Below are 23,357 nucleotides of genomic sequence, written 5' to 3' on the forward strand. Positions count from 1 at the left end.
ACCAAAATATGTCTATGACCTGCACTGCTCCTCTCCAGTGGGCCCACAATATCCATGGCTATACGTGAGAAAGGGGTGTCTATGACTGGCATGGGTATAAGTGGAGCTCTATCCCCCTTCCTCCCTGGCGCTGTTAACTGGCACTGCGGACACGACCTGCAAAACTGAACTGTGTCAGCAAACTGCTGTGGCCAGTAGAAGCGAGTCAACATTCTGGCGAACGTTTTTTGTTGACCCAAATGACTTGCCCACAGCACTGAATGTGCCAGTTGTAAAACTATGGGCCTCAAACTCTCAGGAACAACCAACTGATCTCCAAACCTGCTACGACGATACTGTTGCTCTGCCTTCAAAAGAAACCTCTCTGACCAAGTCTGTGAGCTCTGTTGACTCAGGAACACACCTTGAAAACAGGACTGCTAGGGAGGGGTCTCGCTTTTGAAGCTCTGCTACATCTCCAGGTATGACCGCTAAATCATCACATTCTGGCTCTGGAACCAGCTCCACTCGCTTCGTTCCCCTCACCTTATCCTGTCTCCTCTGAACCCTGCTCTTCCTTGCAACACCCTGTCTGGCTCCCTCCACCTCCGGGACCTCTCCCTCTGAAAAAGGTAATACACTCCATTCTACATCTGGCTCCATGCACTGCTTCCTGTGTATGGATCTGGTGACTGCCATCATACCCTCACATGAAACAGTAGAGTCCTTATCCTCTCCCTGCACCATCAACTCCCTAAGAACGGACAGATCCCTACCTAATACCACTTGATAGGGCAGCGTACCTATTACCCCCACTAACAGACCGTACAGCTCGCCCTTCCACTTCCCTCTGCTGAACTTCCAAAGATTCTGGTGAAAAGCTCATATACGTCTTACTAACCTGCTGGCCCTAGCCTGGCTCCCGGTTGCAGATTGGTAACCTTGTCTTGGGTCCCTGAACCTCTGTTCATTCCCACCCATTGTTGTCCCTGCCAATGCAGAGCCTGGACTGGATCTGTTAGTGACATAACCCTTCAGTGGCCGTCGGGCAGCGAGGAAAGCTTCTGCCAGTTCCGCAGCTTGCTTTGGAGTGGCTGGGTTACGCTCTTTTATCCAGGTGCAAAGGTCAGGGTTGAGGACTCTCAGAAACTGCTCCATCACGATCACATCCCCTATTTGTTCCTTCGTTTTCTCTTTTGGCAATATCCATTTGTCATACAAGTCTCTCAAGCGTGTCTACAACTCCTTGGGGGTCTCATTGTCTCCGACCGTAGCAGAGCGGAACCTCATTTGGTAAGTCTCAGGGCTTATCTCATACTTTTCCAACACAGCACCCTTCACCTTGGCATAGTCCATTGTATCATCCATGTCCATTGCTACATAAGCAGCCCGTCCCCTACCATTGAGAAGTGGTGCCAAATGCACTGCTCACTCCTCTTGGGGCCACTGACACGACCTTGCAATTCGCTCAAACGTTGTTAAATAGTGTTCAATATCTTTTCCTTCGTGATACGGTAGAATTTTTCGGCCTTTCCACCCTGGAAACCTCACCGGACCGGAAGACTGTGCCCCCCCCCTGAAGTCTCCAAGGGGTCTATTCCTGGCTGCACAGGCCCCGATTGTCCCTCCGTACCCACTTTGTCACATTCCTGCATTCAAATAATGTATCATGACAGTTTTTATTACTTGGTCATTTATTATCACAACAAACAATTGTTTGTTGCACTAAACTGCAACACTGCACTAAACTGTAGGTGTAAACGTAAAGTGAAAATAACAAAACCAGTCATTGAATTGAATTGATGTTTATTTGCCATGAAGGTTTGCACAGACTTGGAATTTACTTTGGCAGGAGAGCCTACCTAGGCAGCCATTAGCGGCGCCAACTAGAAAGGTTACAGCAAAGTATAACATGAGGAGAGAGGAGTACAGTGTGGGAACAGGCAAAAACCTCAGCACATAAACCCACAAACATTTACAACACAACATTACAAAAACACTTGCAATGGGGGGGGGGGGTAGACAAGCAGCATCTGGACCTGCAGCCATGGTAGGCGCTGGACACAGACCCGCCAGCCACCCAGGGGAAACAAGCAGTCGAAGGCGTTGGATGGGGGTGGGGGGGTGGTGGTGGTATCTGTAGTAGGTGAAAGTTAATGTGTGAGTAGGTCTGGGTTGGCGCCCTCGACCTAGGCCACAATCAGTCCGAGTTTCCCTATGCTTGTGTTGGCAGGGAGACATCCTTGGTCATGACCCAGAGACCAAGCCACAGATGACGGTTGACTATGATGACTATTGGTGGAGCCCGAAAACTCCGAAAATGTGGTGGCCGGTAGATCACCAATTTTAAAAAAACTGTGCGAGTGGCGTCAACTGTGGCGCAGTGATACTGTGAGTCGAGATACTATTTGAAAACAAAAGCGTTTTGTTATGAACAGTAATCTATTAAAGTCTGGACTGATAACGAGGACGTAGAGTGTAGCGATTGCACGGGAGCTTGACGACTGTATTTCCAGTTTTTGACATATGAGGATATTTGTACAGTATTAAATAAATATATTTAGTTATACACTGTGGTCTGCAGTTATCTAAAGGTAGGATATGTGATGTTATCCTGTATTCCATGCAGTCGGGGAATCTCCCCCTCCTGAACTCCCGTAGTGGACAATCTGATGGTAAGGAAGCGCAGAATAAAAAAAAAAAAAATTTAGTTGGATTGTACAAGGTGTTTATGGAACAAGAATCACTCAGTACAAGCGCAAATAACACTGCTGGATGTAATCTTCATGATAATCATGAAATTGAATGAAAAAAACGTGTGTGAGGAAAGCAAAATATATAAATATATTACGAGTAATGTTCTTCCCACATTCAATTTCTGTCTGACTACAGTACGGTCATCTGCGTCGCCAATTCCAACTGTTTTCAAAATGTGCGTAGGCCTATGGGAGGGTCAGAGTTTGCGTGGAGGACCGCACATTCTCCCGTCAAGTTTGTTTTTTATAAATCACAACCTTTGCGTGGGAAGAGGCGTACGCACATTTTCAGCCCCTTTTTGTGCGTACGCAAGCTTTATAAATGAGACCCCAGCTAATTAATTCCACGAGACAAGACAGAGCAAAGCAGGGAAGTTCAGGGAGGGGAGGAGAGAAAAATGTGACCGCCTTCGTCGAGAGCCAAAGAGAGGATCATTCACGTCCTACTAAAACAGCGGCCACGCGAAAGGGAATGAGGAAACTGTTTCCTCTACTAAAAAATACAATGCGGGGTCACGTGAAAAAAGGATCCAACGACTCGTAGAAAGACCGAGTCGGGAAATAAACGAATCGTTTGTTTCCTCTAGCTACCAGTACAGAGCCTATGCAGATCACGTGAAAATTTTTCCAAAGACTCGTAGAAAGACCGAGTCGGGAAATGAACAAATCGTTCGTTTCCTCTAGCTATCAGTACAGAGCCTATGCAGGTCACTTGAAAACTGATCCAAAGACTCGTAAATGAACAAATCATTTCTGTTTACTTGGACGAGCCTATGCAACAGTGCTGATGCGCGGCCACGAGAAAATGAACGCATGACTATTTGAAAGGACTCGTTACTCCTGAGTCCTTTTAAGGATTCATTCAAAATGAACGAATCGTTCACGAACGACACATCACTATCTCCGCGGACTGACTGAGAACTCGTAGAGGGCGTTCCACGGAGACGAGGGCGTTCACATGTGTCCGTTTTTCAAAAAACGCAGAAGCATATATCGGCCTGAAGCTTTTTGAGGTCTAGCTTGAATTAGCGTTGCCTGTTAGTGGAACGGAACGTTAGTGGAACGGCTTGAGGCTTAAGTCTAAGTTGACGTTTACCCAAGTGAGACTTCGGGTGCTTTCACACCTGACGTGTTTGGTCCGTTTCAATTGGACCATGGTCCGTTTTCTCTGAAAGTTTGCTTCGTTTGGAGAGGTGAGAACACGCATTCGAACTCTAGTGCGGATCAAACAACTGAACCATGGTCCCCCTAAAAAGATGGGACTCGGTCCGGTTCCAGGTGAACCATGGTTCGGTTCGCTTTAGGTCTGAACGTAATTGGACTTAATATTGACCTATTCCAGGAAGCAAACCAAAATGTAGTGCATTGTGGGTTGAAAAAGGAATTTACACTTGGTGGAGACAGCCGTGCCACTCATTAGCAGCAAAATTAGTTGAGGGAAAACGTGGGGGAATGATGAAGTGAAGGAACGGCAAATATTGGCTGATCAAATATTGCAGAGATACTTGTGGTGACACATTAGAGTAGGGAGGTATTGTCGTGGAAATTTGAGAGAATCAATCGTTTAAGCTGAAGTCGGGTGAAGTACAGAGTTAATGTTTATTTGACGTAGATTTAAACATAATAACGTTACCAACATAACATCATCAGCACACAAACATAAGACAATAACACAAAGACAATTCCATACAGCTCCATCTAGAATTCTAGAATGGAACTGGGAGAATCCAGCCCACCAGCACTACTCAGCTGATGGCCCTGAACCCCCTAGAACATTCAACAGACCATTTTATAGATACAATAGTTCTCAAAAGTGATTGGTCCATCCTACAGACATGAAGCTATACCAAACCTCTTCTGTCATTGGTTAAATCCTTAGAACAATACAGTTGAATCCACAACTTCATCTTCGGAACAACTGTCTCTTCCCCCCAGGTGACAAGAACTCTTTCAGGTCACCCAGACTTCCTGTCTCCTAGACTTCACATCTCCTAGTTAGGTGTTATAAAACTACAGGTGGCATCTCTACCAAATGAGTTGAATAAACATACATTGTATCAAGCTTCTTATCCAACTGTAAACTTCTTCTAAAACATATTAATTGTACATACGCCCAAAATGTATTTCACAGTATTTAAATTATTTAGTGATATACTGAAATAAAGCGTCATTATTGCACAGTGGACCAATGTTGGTTGAAAGTTAAAAACTTAAACAATTAAACGTGCGTGATGTTCTATGGAAAAGTTGTAGCTTGTCAGACGAAAACATATAATTCCCATGGTTTGATAACCTGGATACAATCCTGAGTAAAAGACCAACGAGCAACCCAAAAAACGTGGTTGTGCAACACCAAATCATAACAATTAAAAATATTGTTGCTGTTGCTCCATTGTTGTTCGTGACAAGGAAGTGATTTTCCCTCACACATTTTCTGTCAAATAGATTAACAACCTGTATGACCGCGTGTCATAGTTTTTTTTCAAATGTTGGTTCGCTTAAAACGGGACCGTGTGAACACTAACCGGACCTAATAAAAAATGCTGCAAAGTAGCAACTCATCCACTGATTCGGACCAAGCAAACGGACTAATAGGTGTGAAAGAACCCTTATTCATGTTGGCACAACTTGCGTTAGCGACGTTGATGGAACACCCCCCCGGGCCTTACGTTCTAAACTGATATGTTATTGTTTACGTTCCAAAAAAGGTCTTCGCATTGGTTTTAATAGACAGCATTCTACACTGGAATTCAACCAATACAGTGCCTTGCGAAAGTATTGGCCCCCCTTGAACTTTTTGACCTTTTGCCACATTTCAGGCTTCAAACATAAAGATATTTTTAAAAAAATCAACAAGTGGGACACAATCATGAAGTGTAACGAAATTTATTGGATATTTCAAACTTTTTTAACAAATCAAAAACTAAAAAATTGGGCGTGCAAGTATTTTGCCCCCTTAACTTAATACTTTGTAGCGCCACCTTTTGCTGCGATTACAGCAGTAAGTCGCTTGGGGTATGTCTCTATCTGTTGTGCACATCGAGAGACTGACATTTTTGCCCATTCCCTTGCAAAACAGCTCAAGCTCAGTGAGGTTGGATGAAGAGTGTTTGTGAACAGCAGTTTACAGTTCTTTCCACAGATTCTCGATTGGATTCAGGTCTGGACTTTGACTTGGCCATTCTAACACTTGGATATGTTTATTTGTGAACCATTCCATGGTAGATTTTGCTTTATGTTTTGGATCATTGTCTTGTTGGAAGACAAATCTCCGTCCCAGTCTCAGGTCTTTTGCAGACTCAATCAGGTTTTCTTCCAGAATGGTCCTGTATTTGGCTCTATCCATCTTCCCATCAATTTTAACCATCTTCCCCTGTCCCTGCTGAACAAACACAGGCCCAAACCATGATGCTGCCACCACCATGTTTGACAATGGGGATGGTGTGTTCAGGGTGATGAGCTGTGTTGCTTTTACGCCAAACATAACGTTTTGCATTGTTGCCAAAAAGTTTGATTTTGGATTCATCTGACCAGAGCACCTTCTTCCACATGTTTGGTGTGTCTCCCAGGTGGCTTGTTTACTTTAAACAACACTTTTTATGAATATCTTTAAGAAATGTCTTTCTTCTTGCCACTCTCCCATAAAGGCCAGATTTGTGCAGTATATGACTGATTGTTGTCCTATGGATAGAGTCTCCCACCTCAGCTGTAGATCTCTGCAGTTCATCCAGAGTGATCATGGGCCTCTTGGCTGCATCTCTGATCAGTCTTCTCCTTGTATGAGCTGAAAGTTTAGAGGGACGGCCGGGTCTTCGTAGATTTGCAGTGGTCTGATACTCCTTCCATTTCAATATTATCACTTGCACAGTGCTCCTTGGGATGTTTGAAGCTTGGGAAATCTTTTTGTATCCAAATCCGGCTTTAAACTTCTCCACAACAGTATCTCGGACCTGCCTGGTGTGTTCCTTGTTCTTCATGATGCTCTCTGCGCTTTAAACGGACCTCTGAGACTATCACAGAGCAGGTGCATTTATACGGAGACTTGATTACACAGAGGTGGATTCTATGTATCATCATTAGTCATTTAGGTCAACATTGGATCATTCAGAGATCCTCACTGAACTTCTGGAGAGTGTTTGCTGCACTGAAAGTAAAGGGGCCAAATACTTTTACACGCCCAATTTTTCAGTTTTTGATTTGTTAAAAAAGTTTGAAATATCCAATAAATTTCGTTCCACTTCATGATTGTGTCACATTTGTTGTTGATTTTTTCCCCAATTAAAAAAAAAAAAATCTTTATGTTTGAAGCCTGAAATGTGGCAAAAGGTCAAAAAGTTCAAGGGGGGCCAATACTTTCACAAGGCACTGTAGTCCAGTATTTTTAAGAAATGTAATCTTAAGTATCTTTAGTGTTTGCCGTACACATGTTATCACCGTTAATGTGTTACATCAATGTAAAGCTTAACTCTTTAATACTGGTACAAATTGCTATCGTAATTTGGTAGATACAACCTGAGCGAACTGAACCTATCATTTTAACATTAGGCTGTTAGCTAGATTGTCTTTTGCCATTTGTGTTCATAAAGTTTAATGTCCGGTGGCATTTTCATCTCTTTATATATGCCGTTACTGTAGCTATATGCATAACGTTAGAAGATATTTAGAAAATGGTGTGTAACTACAAGATGGAAAGTACTGTAACTGCACCTTTCTAACTTCACACGCAACGTCTTTTTGTCAAGCAGTATCAAGATGCAGAAAAGAAAGAGGCAAGAGAATATTGACACCTTTTTCAAGAGAAATCCTGTAAGTGAAGTTGAAAGCTGAACGTTGAATTTTTTTTACATTATACAACAGTAGCCTATTTCCATTAGATGTTGTTTGCATTTACTTCATGACATTACTTTTCAATATTCACTGAGGTTTGCTAGTGCAACAGCTGTAACTGTTTGGCCCTATTCCTTTACCACTGCCCATTATTACCACTTTAGGAGAGGAAGTTGCTGGAGGCATCAGTTTCAGAGAAAGCACAGGAAGGTTCACAGGTGAGCAATGAAATGAATGTAACAGTTTGTGAAAGAGGTCTATGAAGGAAGAGAGTCCATGTGTGTGTGTTTGTGTCATGGGTGGTGCTTATTTCCATCCCAGGTGCAAGCATATGAAATTCACAATTTCATTTTAAACGGTTTGATTAGGGTGTATGTGATGTGGCCAGGAGTGAGGAAGACAGAGATGAGAAGGGAGGAAAAGGCAGACACGAAGCAGACAGACACAGAGAAGACAGACCAGAAGCAGGCAGACCAGAAGTAGACAGACAAGAAAAACTGAGTCAGGGAGAGGTCAGGGAGGATAAGGATGAAGATGAAATGGTAGAGAGAGGAGCAGAGAACTCAGACATGGCTTTTACTCGCCATCAGTTCAGTAAGCCCAATCAACCAGATCCTAAATTATTTGCTGAACAGTACTTGGCCAAATATACTCTGAGTTTTCAAACTCAGTGGTACCGGAAATTCCCATGGCTCCATGTGAGTCCTGGTGTTGAGGGTGTATTGTGCTTTTACTGATCCAAAGCAGCTTGAGCTGTAATTCCTGTATGAAATGTGCTATATAAATAAAGTCTTACTTACTTACTAACAAAGCCTTTAACTCAGAGACATCACCTCTTGCCAAATGCTGAATCAGCATTTATTTCATCTGGGTTTAAAAATGGGAAAAAAGCCCTTGAGCGATTTACTTTGCATGAGAGATCTGATAGTCATAAGACAGCCATGACAACGCACATCTATGATGATCGATCAGTACAGGTCCAGCTATTTAGTGTTAGTGTGAAACAGCAAGAGGAAGCAAGGGGATGTCTTTGCAAAATGATTGGTGCTGTGCAGATGTTGGCTAGGCAGGGCTTACCTTTTAGGGGCCATGAATGTGGTGAGGGAAATTTTGAACAGGTTCTGAAGTACAAGTCAGAGGATGACCCCTCTCAGGTGGCTGAGCGGTGAGGGAAACGGGCTAGTAATCAGAAGTTTGATTCCCGGCTGTGCCAAATCTCGTTGTGTCCTCGGGCAAGGCACTTCACCCTACTTGCCTCGGGGGGAATGTCCCTGTACTTACTGTAAGTCGCTCTGGATAAGAGCGTCCGCTAAATGACTAAATGTAAATGTAAAATGAAATCCTGACTTTATTCAGCAGCGTGATCATACGCGAAGTAGTTGAAAACATCAGATCACTTCCACACCTGCAGTACTCTGTGACACGTGTTTGGAAAAGAGCAAGAGGCAGTGTGTTTGAGATATATTGACAAGGATTTAGTCCCTTGTGAAGTATTTATTGGATGAGGTTTCTTTGACAACAGGAGAAAATCTAACAAAAGTCGTCATGGATGAACTTGCTGGGTCACTGGGTTGTGTGGCCAAGCATACGACGGGGCATGGCAAATATATAAAATATAGCTGGCAAATACAATGGATCACAGGCCAGTGTAAGAAAAATACAAACTCTGGCTCCCTATGTTCATTGTGCTGGCCACTGTGTTAACCTAATTACAGAGTTCCTGTTTATCCGGAATTTTCTGGATTGGGTCAATGAGTTGGGAGTGTTGTTTGGGCAGTCAGGGAAACTGAAGGACATATTTAAGGGAATTTCAAGGTCTGAGGAGGGTGAGGGTTCATGTCACACTTTAAGACCTCTGTGTCCAACAAGGTGGACAGTCTGCACTAGTGCCATCCGCACTGCTAAACCAGTACGAGTGCATAATGAAGGCTTTAGTTGAGATGGCAGTCAGTGAGTCTGATGCGGCTAGTAAAGCCCAGGTAAAAAAAATAAATGCTAAGTATACTAAATCTTAGCATACTTGAGTATACTTAAAGAGTGATTAATCATCAGTATACTTCAAGCTATTGAATGATTAGTTAATTTGAAGTGTGCTATTTTGGAACAACTTATTTTCGTTGTCGTCGTCATCTGCCGCTTGTCCGGGGATCGGGTCGCGGGGGCAACGACCTAAGCAGGGAGGCCCAGGCTTCCCTCTCCCCGGCCACTTCCACCACCTCTTCCTGGGGGACCCCGAGGCGTTCCCAGGCCAGCCGAGTGACATAGTCCCTCCAGCGTGTCCTGGGTCTTCCCCGGGGCCTCTTCCCAGTGGCACGTGCCCGGAACACCTCACCAGGGAGGCGTCCAGGAGGCATCCTAATCAGATGCCCGAGCCACCTCAGCTGGCTCCTCTCGACGCGGAGGAGCAGCGGTTCTACTCTGAGCCTCTCCCGGATGACCGAGCTTCTCACCCTATCTGTAAGGGAGAGCCCGGACACCCTGCGGAGAAAGCTCATTTCGCCCGCTTGTATTCGTGATCTCGTTCTTCGGTCACTACCCATAGTTCGTGACCATAGGTGAGGGTAGGAACGCAGATCAAATGGTAAATAGAGAGCTTCGCCTTTCGACTCAGCTCCTTCTTCACCACGACGGACCGATGCAGAGCCCGCATCACTCGTGAACAAGACCCCGAGATACTTGAACTCCTCCACTTGGTTCAGGATCTCCTCCCCGACAACTTTTTTTGTACTTAATATATTTAAATTGTAATTAAATTGTACTAAAGCACAATTTAAAGTACATTAAGTGCACTTTTACATGCTAAAGTGAAACAACTTCAAGTATACTTAGTACACTTTAAGTATACGGCTATGTCCATATACTTAAAGGGGCGATTGACTGCGAAACCGATTTTACCTTGTCATAGTTGAATAACTACAGTTCGGTGGGTAAAATGAACATACAGTGAATATCAAAGTCCATTGACACCTCTTTCCTATACAAATCTCAAAAAGAAAAAAATGGGCTGTAAAACGCTAGCTTTTCAGCAAAGCTACCCGTAGGACGGGGGACCTCCCTTTTTGGCTCTGGTCTGTATCTTTGTCACGCCCCAAAATGTACATCCAGACCAGCTCGAGGTAGCGTCTATCTCTGATACTAGTTTAGCTGCGCGCTGCTCTGTGTATGCTACTTATAAGGAATTACAAAGAAGAACGTTCTGAATTATAACAGGATATTGAAAATGGACCACGGTCGTAAATGCTGTGTTCCAGGCTGTACAGGGAAGGCTAACACTCAGTCTTCCCAAGGAGCCAAACATTCGATAGGCATGGCTGCTGTTGTCGGACAGCAGTCTGGCTTATTGCTAACGCCTGTCTAGATAATCTATTTGAAAGAACTGGAGAAAGGCAGGTGCTAGATATAGGATATGTTTGCATTGCTAGTAACTGTTACTAGTAACAACTAGACTGTAGTAGGCAAGGTATGTACAGTAAACTAGTTTAGCTTGCTAACGCAAGAGCATAGTTAGAATGTGTGATAATTTAGGCTAGTCTATTGGCAATGGCGCCAATGTTGTTTCATGTTCCTGACTGTGTTTCATTCAAATAAATAACCTGTGTCATGTAAATCTACAATTAACGATGCATGTTTGTCCTAATCTTTGTCAGGTTAGTTTTCAGTAAGATATCTAGAGCTAGCTAACTGAAGCCGAGTTGAATCACGATATGGTTTGGTTGCTAAGCTAAGCTAGGGAGGACAGACCAAAAATTTCCTAACAGTTTTGCTCCGTTTTTCTTTCAATTCCGTATGTAACCTAACGTAACTTAAACTAATCCGAAGTCAGATTTCAGTTACCTCTATTAGTTTTCTCACAAATCCAGTTTTTAGGCGTGATTTTAGGTCATTTTATGAAACGTTCCACCGCTTTAAACCTTGAGTTTTGTGGCACCGAGAAGCTGTCAAGCTCCCTTTAAGAACGCCATTGTTCTGCGTCACAGAGGTCTGCTTCTAGCCAGGGCGGGAAATATGACTTACATTTGTCATTTAGCAGATGCTCTTATCAGATTCTCTGATCTTATCCAGACTTACATTCTTTGTACATTGCGAGCTAATGCGGTGTCCAGTACTTCGCTATGAATAATTATGTTAAATCGAGACCACAAATATGCAAATGTTTGTCACGTTTAGCATTACTGCTGTAATGTACATTTTTGGCCACTTGGGGGTGTATTTAACATTGAACAGGGTATTTGTGTGTGCTTGTTGTGACATTGCCATTATTATTTTCAAATACCTTGATTTGAACACGTCTGTTTGTTTATGACGGACAAAAAGTATACACTAATCGTATTATAAATAATATACTTTATTTATTGGGATATGAAACTTATGGTCCAAAATGTAGTCATTGCCTGTGAAAAAACCTACAGGTTGATAGCTCTCAGAGGACAATTGGGCACCTCTGCATCCATGGTGAAGGTTCAGGGGAGCAACTTGTATCTATTACTTTTATACTAGCTATGACAGTTTGGCTTAACAGGGAGTCACCCCATTACAGGGCCCCCTGTCTCATATCACCAAACTGTACTACTTCTAATCGTATCTACTTTTATAGACATAGTCCGTTTTAATATTGCAAAGCTAAGTCTGTCCGTGCCGCACAGGCCCACTTGATCAGACAACCCAATGCTAAAACCAAACAAATACTACTACTACTTACCCAATGCAGCTATCAGATATTATGGCAGACCATTTGGCTTAACAGGGAGTCACCCCCTACTGGGATCCCCTGTCTCATATCACCAAATGGTCCATCATGAATATCCTCAAGCTACCACAAAGCCTGAATATTACATACCAATAGCTAAATGACACACTGCAAAGCTAAGTCTGTCAGTGCCGCACAGGCCCACTTGATCAGACAACCCAATGCTAAAACCAAACAAATGACTACTTACCCAATACAGCCTTTATATTACATACCCATCGCAAGACTACAAACCTATTTATGAATCCTAACCTCATTCTCGTAATAATCTGTGAGTAATGGGTATTCTACCACTGAGCTGGCTACTCTGTCATCTTCCTCCTATTCTATCTATTAAGAACCCATCTTTCCCATTAAAACTAACTACTCTGCCTGGCCACCAACATACACTATCGTCCTCACTGCTAATAAACATATGCGCTATTCTTTTCCCTACAAGATCCTCTGCACTAACCAGTATTAATACTAGTTTATTTTCCTGGTATTCGGTCCATAAGGGCAACCAGTACTTTTTTCTATAGCCATCATATTTTATTTTGAACAACATTTCATCTTTTGTTCTTTTACAATCTATAACTGTCCCATTAAACCACCTATCTAACCCACGCTCTACATACAAATGTTTAACTCTCTTACCAAGTAACTGCTGTGGCATTTCAATACTTGGAAGTCTGACTATACTCAACCCTCCCCTCCTCTAAGATGGGTCCTCTGTGGATGTCTACATCCTCAAACAGAGTGACCTCACCCTTCATAAACTGCCTGCTGTCTGCCTGCCACTCTCTAAGCTTTATAACAAGCGTTCTATACCTATCATTCATTGCTAATACATGTTCTTTCTTGGAAAGAACTCTCCAGAACAGTTCTGTAACCTGTTTGGAGATGATCCTTAATGCCCTACGACCTGCTATAAACTGACTAATATTAAGGTCAGCATGGACAACCTGAACTAACCTGTTCATTTTGAGATAACCGTGTAAATTCCAACAAGTCAGGGTAAAGATAGTAAACTCCTGCTGCATTATGGAACATTACATTAATACGGTTACCTTTGAATGGAACCAATGGAACATGATCAGAACCGTGCTTATTAAACAAGAAGGTTCTGAACTGGACGGGTTTGCCACTCTTCTCACAGCCGCGCTCCTGCACGGTCTTACAAACAGAACGGATGAGCCTCACGTTACCGCTCTCCCCCCCTGATTTAAGGGTTGAATCTAACTTTACGCAACCTACCTTATCTCCCTTAAAAACTAGTGTCTCCCACATATCTAAAGTAACACCTGTTTGATGTGCCAGTCCATCAATTACATGCATCCCACAAAACAATTCATTGACTACAGCAAGTTTAGACTTTTCTGAGTCAGGTAACTGAGTATAACCATCGACTATTTCTGGCAATATTTGCATATGGTACTGAGAGAGTATTTCATTAAATTTCTTCTTAGTACTTGCTTTATCGCCTATCAAATTAGTAATTTTTGAAAAGATCCTGTCTGAGAGCCCACCCCTATCGTCCTCTACATGCACCGTGTTGACTACATCATGCACCATTTCAACAATTGTGTCGAAAGTGCATTGGGCAGAGCCTACTTGCAACTTCCCTTTGAGCTTTAAGGTGATCTATTTGAACGTCTTTCCTCTTAATTTTTCTACCAGACTTTGTCTTTCCGTAGATTTGATTAATTTAGCTCTAAGCGATTTTATTTCTTTCTCAGCCTGGTATATTTTAAGCCCCATATCTTTACATCCCTTAGTTAATTTATCTATATCTACTTCTACTTTTTGGTACTCTACTGTTGTTAACTATGCTAACTTGTTCATGTAAACCAATCACTAAATCACTCGCTTCTCTAACATCAAAAATGTCATTTTGACTTGTCTCACAGGCATCATGAGACGCGCAGGGTGGAGTTTCTACAACTTCACGCCCATATGGAGGCGGTAGCTCAAACACCTCACCTAGACATGAGTCTTCACTAACTCTGACTAAATTATTAAATCGTTTTATCAGCTTACTTACCAAAGTATGTATTCTCTTCCATATGTTATCATCGAAGTCACATTCGTGGAGTTTAAAGTTATTTTTAACTATATTAAACGTTACAAGGTGCGCAGGCATTTTAAATGCTAATTTGTGTCTACGGGTAATAATCTCGATCATGATCCCATTTGTTAATGTTTCTAATGGTAATTTGCCACAAACCCTACTATTTGGATCTAAAATGATACCTAAACTTTTGCAAGTGTTTTGCTCCCCCTCACCTGCGAATACAATTTCAGTAGTTCTTGTCTTTTTATCTGCCATATAATTTATTTTCTTGCTAAATTGATTGCTGGAAAGAAAGAAAGAATATTCGCGCTTGTTTTTAAATAGATTTGCATTTCCTGACAGACAAAAAAGTTAATGATTGGTTCCAATTGGTGCTACGTGACAACAACATTTGCATATCACTACCATGAATCATTTCGGTAGAAAAATGTATTTAAAAAGTCACCAAGAGAGGGGGTTTTATATGACCAATGTTTGTTTTTTGTTCTGCACACTGAAAAGATGCATGTAAAGTCTAAATATATATTTATTTTTAAACCAGTAACCATGATCAATACTTGCATCCACATACGGGTATATAAATATGGGCTAGCAACTATTTACTGTGTAACTCAATCGGTGTGAGCATTTGAAGCAGCCTTGTCTGAGTCCTGCGCGGGAGTTTCTGAGGTACAGCAGGGTCTGACGTCATAGGTTGCAGAAAGACTCATTCAGGGAGCCAAAACACAAAATGTATGTCTTTCGATTTTCTTTAAAATTTGACTGTTGACGTCTTTATACGTAAGCTTGCTTTTCAGGAAGTGTCAGGGTGGTGCCGACATGCGGGAAAAAGTTACAAGGGAAAAACCAACCTTTTTCTCAATAGAACGTTCAGATTTCAATGCATTCCTATGGGATTTTCATCAACATGTCTTCAACTTGATTTTTCTCAAAATGTATATGATTTAAAATTGACTAAATATACCTTATTTTGAAGAAAACAATCTACTCTTTCATTTAAGATATGTCTCCCGGTGGTGCCGACCTTCTATGAAAGGTAGCCAAAGCACCAAAAACTATAAACATTATTTTCATACACTTTCTCAATATGTATTGCAACCAACATTTGATAGCATTAAGGGGTAAGTGTCTACATGTTAACTGGCATGTTTGTTTTTAATATCTCGATAGTAGTCGCTAGTTATAGAGCTAAGAAAAGGATGTGGACCTTAAAATTCCGGTGCCAGATTTCTCAGTGGCGTTCTTAGCTACATTCAGGCTAACTTAGCATTCGATTCAATGCGTCTTCTACCGGCGTTCCACAGTATTTGACAATTGGTTAGCCTTGGCCAAAAATGACGCGTTCTATTGTCCTCCCTAGCTAAGCTAAGGTTGCTAATGTTCTACCCACCCAAGTCAATCCAGTTTGCTTCAACAACAGAAGTGGAAACAAGTAATGTTATCATTTCAAATGATATGTAGTCAATCTGTTGAAAACAGTGTTGTGTAAACATCATAGATTTATTTGCGCGTTTTTATTTCAAGTCTCGACCTTCGGTGTTTCAGTGAGTGCTGCTGTTGGATGTGTTGCGTTTTTGCTCCCCAGCTTCACTCGTTGAAAACCAACCAATCAGCGCGCAGCTTATCTAAATATTAATGAGCATACCATAAAGTGTACTAAGTATACTTGAAGTTGTTCCACTTTAGCACATAAAAGTACACTTAATACACTTTAAATTGTGCTTTAGGACAATTTAATTACAATTTAAATATATTTAATACAAAATAAGTTGTTCCAAAATAGCACACTTCAAATTAATTAATCATTCAATAATTTTAAGTATACTGATGACTAATCAGTCTTCAAGTATACTCAAGTATGCCATGATTAAGTATACTTAAAATCTACCTTTTTTTACCTGGACCCCCAGAGGGGCATTTCGTCCAAATCCGAGTACAACCCGCACTGGAGTACAAGTCGCACTTTCAATGCAAATGTACCAATGTGCAGCCAACGTTGGGCGAAAGTTCCACTCATAATGGATAACTTGCATATACACTTGTAGTTATGGATAGCTATCTAACTAGACAACATTCACAATCAGAGTGAACACTCAAATTATCTAAACTATAGACTATAGCATTACACATATCAAAACAAAACAAACACAACAATAGAACTCCAAACAATGCTTATTTAACCAAGCTAATGCCCTTAACTTAGTAGCTTTTCAGCTTGCCACAGGGCATTCTGGGTACCAAGAGCAATGCACGAGTATAGGCGATCTTACAGCATTGTGTAACACACTTCGGTTGTGGATACTTGTATGTCCAGAAATAAAGCCACTCATTTAGTGGCAGAATCCATTGTTATGTCTACGAAATTATTTTTTTATACGTTTAGTTAGCTACCTTGCAAATCATGAGGATAGCCTATTGTAGCAGACCTTTCTATGTGATAAAGGACAAGGGTGTTTTGTCCCTCGGGAGTTGCTTTAGGCTTAATGCTGAAACCATTAATTTACGTGAAATCAGTGAGGGCTGTTCGAATGGCTATGTCAAGAAGACCAGTGGTAAAATACAAGTTTTGAAAAGATAACGCGTCTCATGGTCCACACGATCATATACAATTACATCTAAAACGAGCTTAAAAAGAGCTTGTTTATACACCAAAGTTGAATTAGTAATGTTAGCGATGCTAGCATTTTCTTGCTAGCTAGCCTATAACATTTCACTGGGTCTTGCAGCTGTTTGATTAACTGAAATTATTATTAAATGTTATGTTCTACAAGCCATTTGCCTACTTTAGCAAGTCACTGTATTTCCAAGCCCTGATAGTGCAACTGAGACAATACCGAAAATAATTCTTTAAGTAATAAGCCCCCGTTCAATTGTTGAGCATTAAATGGAGATCTTGAAAGAAGCCAGAAGAAGAAAAAAAGAGGTACTTTACTCTACTACACACTAGAGCGGCGGTCCCCAACCCCCGGGCCGCGGACCGGTACCGGTCCGTGGGTCATTTGGTACCGGTCCGCAGAGAAAGAATAAATAATTACATTATTTCAGTTTTATTAAAAAAAAATGCACTTTAAATATTTGTTTTTGTGTTGCGTCTTATTTTGAAGGCATGTTTAAATGTTACCATAGCGACCAGAGAGTGTTTGGGGCAGAGCGGGGCAGAGCCGCAGAGACATGGACATAATAAGGGCAGAGAGGATTCATGTTATGTTGTTGGCACGATGTTACGAGGCCGCTGCTAATAAAGTTGCATAAGAGTACACAGTGGATTCACGTTTATTATTGTATTTAGAAAATGCCACCGTTTGTATGCCGGTCGTATCATTTTATTTTATGTATTTATGCGCCACGCCTTAAAGGCCGGTCCGTGAAAATATTGCAACATTAAACCGGTCCGTGGCACAAAAAAGGTTGGGGACCGCTGCACTAGAGTACAGCAAATGTATACCAGAACACTGAAGGCTGATGAAGGGACTTCGAAAGTAACTTAAAATATCCTAACATTTCAGCATATTAAAATGTTTATTTTTAAAGTAAACTTTAAGTGCATTGTTACAAAGAAAATGTTTAGCATGCATTTTAAAATATACAAATAATATGGTTAAACACAAAGTTCCAGTTGTACACTTTTGTACACAAATTACATATACGTTTTACTTAAAGTATATTTTTGTATAATATATTTACTAAAAGTGTACTGTAGTACAATTTTTTAAAAGTGTGTTCAACGTATTAAAGTTAAAATTGGTAAAAGCATGATGGTAGTATACTTTTTATATATTCACAGATAGTACACTTTTTCTTAGTATATTTAAAATGATCTATTGAAAATGCGAATATGCTTGAAATACTCTGAAGTATACTTTTTTTTCACCTGGGGGCACAGGGGCTGTATGATACATTTCAGCAGGGAAAGGTTGTCATTGGTCTTTTATGTGCTTTGGAGATCACAGGGGAGTTGGAGGTTTTGAATATGTCCCTCCAGAGCAGAAGACTGACCCTAGATGGTATGTTTTCAGCTGTTGCCTTTGTTAAAGAAAGTTTCAGAAAAAAGAGAAACACAGAGAATTTTCAGGCTCTTTACACAAAAGCAACAAGGATGTGTGAGACACTCCATCTCACTCCTATTGCCTATCCTCGTGTCCGTATCCCACCTCAGCGCTTCACAGGTAATGCTCCTGCACATGTACGTGTCCCCTTCTTACTACTACAGGACTGAATTCTACAAAGTTCTGGATGTTGCTGACATGCAGTTTAGAGAAAGATTTGAGCAGGAGGGAATGCAAATGTTAAGGCACTTGGAACAAGTTCTCTTAACTGGAAAGATACATGGGGTTGTCCAACAGTACCCAGAAATCAACCCAGACATCCTCAAAGTTCAGCTTACATTGTTCAGAATGAAGTACAGCTTCCAGTCTAGTACTGAAATTGTTGCTGTTCTTCAAGGGATGACCCCAGAGCTCCGTGGTCTCTTTGACCAAGTCAAAACAGTGACCCGACTCCTCCTAGTTGTGCCTGTGTCATCAGCAGAGTCAGAAAGGAGTTTCAGCAGCCTCGGAGGCTGAAAACATGGCTTTGCAGCACTATGACCCAAACCCGCCTCAACAGTGTTGCTGTGTGCAATGTACATAAAGACAAACTGGACTGGGTAAACAGAAAAAATATTGCTGAACAGTTTGTCTCCTGTCAGAAAGAGCACTTTCGGTTCTTTTATTCAGACCGAGCCCCGGTAAATTGAAGAGCTAGCCAACTACTATACTTCTGCTGTATGTTTACTTTCTTCCTTTTTTTAAACTTCTCCATCAATTAGCTACCTGCTGCTTCCCGGACAAATGTTACATTACTCTGCCAGTCACTATCTTACAGACACTCGACAATGGCACATTATTTGTAGATAATAATGAATAAATGTTTATTTTGTAAGACTAAGTGAAATTGGATAATTTATCACGGCACACCTGACGATCTCTCACGTCACACTAGTGTGCCGCGCACAGTGGTTGAAAATCACTGTCTTAGACAATGACATTTTACGTCCTGGTGCATAATCATAATGATACGTTTGGAATATATATTCATCATTATCATTACACATTTTGATCTGAAACATTGATTGTATTTGGAATACATGTTCAACATTATCATTAGGCATTTTGATAAATCTGAAGCATTGATTATATTTGTATTCAACAGAAGCATAGGTTAAATGTTCATCCACTCCATGTTAATTTTCAATGGGAAAATCCATAAATAGAAGCAAATTCTATTCAATGCAATTTCATGCCACCGTCACAACCAATGGCATTTATGTTCCTGTGTCTCCACCCCTCTTTTACTTTGTCTGACGTTCCAAGCTATCAAATCTTTGTAGCTTTTCAGGGCTGCAAGTAACTACTTTGATCTAAGCGTTTGTCGACAATATCTCAGATTTATTGATGAATCTAGAGGAAACTTTTAACAACATTATTTTATGCAAAAAGTACACATTTTATTCCAAATTGACAATAAATAACATACTTAAATGTATGCTATTACAGCATGTGCAAAATAAATACAGACGTAAAAGACGAGAAGTAAACAGGCTTTGCTACATCAAATAGCATTAACAACAGGCCATGGACTATGGAAATTGTTGCTGCAGTGATATATTCTCACACTCTCTGAGAAACTCACCCTTTTACACACACTATCTCTTTTAGACACACTTTCCTCATCAAGAAGCCACTCATGGTGAATTGTTTTTTCCAAAATGAGAAAGACAGTATGTGTCTGCATAATCACATTTTACTGAAAAAACAATGGATTAAAACAAGATGAGAATTTATTATGGTTTATGGTGTCTGTTGCCTTTGCAACATTGATCACATTGATTTCTATAATATTTGTAAATTGTTTGTTATTTGTATTTGTATGTATTTTTTGGTGATAACACAATACTTGTTAGGCAGAAATGTAACTATACTGTGGCATCTATTAGTATGCTAATCATTTGCCCCTTTCAATCAGGTATGGTGCAAAAACTGGACCAGAAGCTCCCTGTTGCTAACGAGTACCTTCTGTTGTCTGGTGGGGTACGGGAGGGAGTGGTAGACATGGACCTCGATGACTTGAGTGTCTACGCCCGTGGAACAGACTACGACATGGACTTCACCCTGCTGGTACCTGCACTCAAACTTCATGACCGCAATCAGCCTGTTACTCTGGATATGCGCCATTCTGCACTGTGCCATTCCTGGCTCAGTCTGCGCCTCTTTGATGAGGGAACCATCAACAAGTGGAAGGACTGTTGCACCATTGTGGACCACATCAATGGAGCCACAAATTACTTCTTCTCACCCACGCTGGTGGCAGACTGGTTCTATGAGTCCATCAGTATGGTTCTGGTGGAGATCCAGAAGAAGCCCCAGCGTGGTATGCCAAAAGTGGAGAAGGTGGAGAGGAATGGCACCATCATATCAGTCATTCTTGGTGTGGGCAGCAGTCGCATGCTGTATGACATTGTGCCCGTGGTGTCTTTTAAGGGCTGGCCAGCAGTGGCACAGAGCTGGCTGATGGAGAACCATTTCTGGGATGGAAAGATCACAGAGGAGGAGGTCATTAGTGGCTTCTACCTAGTGCCTGCCTGCTCCTTCAAAGGCCGTAAGGAAAATGAGTGGCGCCTCTCTTTTGCCCGCAGTGAGGTGCAATTGAAGAAATGCATCTCTGCCAGTCTGATGCAAGCCTACCAGGCCTGCAAGGCCATCATCATCAAGCTCCTGTCCAGGCCAAAGGCCATTAATCCCTACCACCTGCGCAGCATAATGCTATGGGCCTGTGACCGACTCCCAGCCAACTACCTTTCCCAGGACGACTTCTCAGCCCACTTCCTACTTGGCCTTATTGATGACCTACAGCACTGCTTGGTTAACAAGATGTGCCCCAATTACTTTATCCCACAGTGTAATATGTTGGAGCACTTGTCGGATGAGACAGCGACGCTGCATGCCCGTAAGATCTCTTCTGTGCGCTCTGATCCTGCAGAACACCTGCGTACCACCATTGAGCATGCCAAAGCTGCCAACTGTCTGACCCTGGACTTGCAGTGGCGCAGTAGTGCCTCAAACCTTCCCTCTCCCCAATCGGACGCAGGTGGGGAACACCAGCCAGATGATCGGCTAGCTAAGAAGTTGCAACAGCTGGTAACGGAAAACCCTGGGAAGTCCATCTCTGTCTTCATTAATCCTGATGATGTCACCCGGCCTCACTTTCGCATTGATGACAAATTTTTCTAAATATTGTCCTTACCGCACCTTCTGTTTTAATTAATAAGCCTATTTGGTTTTATATTTCCCACACTGGCCAAACAGCATTTAGCAGTGTGTGCAGTCTGCTGATTTTGTTATCCCCTGACCACCCCTATCCCACTCTTTATGCCCTTTGTCACCTTAAAAAGGCCTTTAATGGAAGCCGAGGCAAAAAGGCATTGCCTCAGACTGAAGATTAAGGAATGTCAACATTTTCTTTTAGAGGTAATTATGGTACTTACACCATGTAACTAACAGTAAGAGGTAGAATTAACTAGTGACTGGATTTTTGCAAATGAATGGAGAAAAACACAGAATTTTTATCATGAAAAATATCCTTTCAGGGGAAAAGTGGACATTGTTTTAGAAAGACCAAATGCAATTTGTCACCTTTTTATCAATGAGTTAAATATATAAATCTTGTTTTAGTGTTATAATGTATTATAATGGTGTATCTACAATTCCTTATTTATATGTTGATGACAAGAGAAAATTACATTTTATTTGTACAGTCCTGTTTATTGTTATGTGTAGGGTAAAACCATCCCAGAAATATCCAGATAATCTATGCCAAAAACCTGCAAAAAAACAGACTGGCAAAGTGATTTTCTCTCCTCAAGTGCAATTAGTGAAAATACTCATACACATCTCTCTGTGAAATGTTAATGTAATTGTGTAGTTGGTATAATCCCAAAACCTTGTTTGTTTAACCTTTTTATAGAACTGTCAAACGATTGACTGTTCAATCAATATTTGCTGCTTTATGTTATAGAAATGTTTTATGACTGATTAGTTATGCAAATTAGTCAACATAGGTTGCGATGGTCTGTATTTGCTGTATAGACAGAACTGAAAACATTTGAGAATAATCAGTCTGGTCTTTTATTTGTACCAATCAGCACCCATATCTTTACCATCCACCATGCACCCCTATGTCAGTTTTCTGTTTAGTCAATTCTGTTAATGACATCAGAATAGGACCAAACTGGCAGCAGCAGCATCGGCAGGGAACAAAAACACACTGCTTCATCACCAATTTGGTTGTAATACCAGTTGTAAAGGAAATACAATGCATATAACAAAATTAAATCTAAACACATTGTTAACAACAATCTGTCACTGGGCACCTATCAATGAAATCGTGCATACACCATTTACGTGATGAATAAAATGTATAGTATCCCACGCTGCTTTTCCCTTTTTGTTTCCAAATGGTTTTTAATTTATTATAACGAGTAAGCGAGAAAAATATTGCCAAAGTATTATTATTGAACCACCTATGACAGATCTTCATCTTTATGCCAATCTTCAATCATGCTCTTCTTGTCCAACCCAGTCTGGAGAGGGCTACTTTTTTATATGGACTTTCAATATGCCATTAAGAATTCACATGTCCCTATTGCAAGTTCAAGCTCTTATTTTGAACACTTTAGAAATGAAGTGAAGTAGCAACACCTGAGTAACACAAACATTAAAATGTGAATATTTTCACTCTGGTATCACCAAGTTGATTGACATATTCCAGTCAACGAGCCCACAAGAAAACAATTGTTTTAAGGTGACGCAATGTCATCCGGATTTATCACATAATGGGGCTTGTTGGCACCTTTGCAGCCAGTGTGTTCTTGCCGTTACATTGCCCTCAGCAGGGGATAAGGGGTGCTCCTATCTGTGAGCTTGCATTCACAAGCCCTTGTGTGTGTGTGTGTGTGTGT

At 41.3% G+C, this 23,357-nt stretch overlaps 1 protein-coding gene across 2 annotated transcripts in view; it reads left to right on the forward strand.

Moving 5' to 3' along the window:
• Nucleotides 1-22,827, forward strand: part of LOC146256946 (nucleotidyltransferase MB21D2) — a 39,344-nt gene extending 16,517 nt beyond the window's left edge. Inside the window, exons 2-4 of one of the 2 annotated variants that reach the window (XM_084675202.1) lie at nucleotides 7,481-7,541; nucleotides 7,727-7,780; nucleotides 20,366-22,827. In XM_084675202.1, the coding sequence (XP_084531328.1) occupies nucleotides 20,368-21,630 (1,263 nt within the window). In that variant the 5' untranslated portion in view covers nucleotides 7,481-7,541; nucleotides 7,727-7,780; nucleotides 20,366-20,367 and the 3' untranslated portion in view covers nucleotides 21,631-22,827. The remainder of the gene's footprint in view (nucleotides 1-7,480; nucleotides 7,542-7,726; nucleotides 7,781-20,365) is intronic. The other variant, XM_084675201.1, reaches the window with a different exon arrangement.
• The last annotated feature ends 530 nt before the right edge of the window (nucleotides 22,828-23,357 follow it).

Source organism: Hypomesus nipponensis, chromosome 15 (assembly GCF_054491055.1).
Source record: "Hypomesus nipponensis isolate SF chromosome 15, ASM5449105v1, whole genome shotgun sequence".
Classification (NCBI taxonomy): Eukaryota; Metazoa; Chordata; class Actinopteri; order Osmeriformes; family Osmeridae; genus Hypomesus; species Hypomesus nipponensis.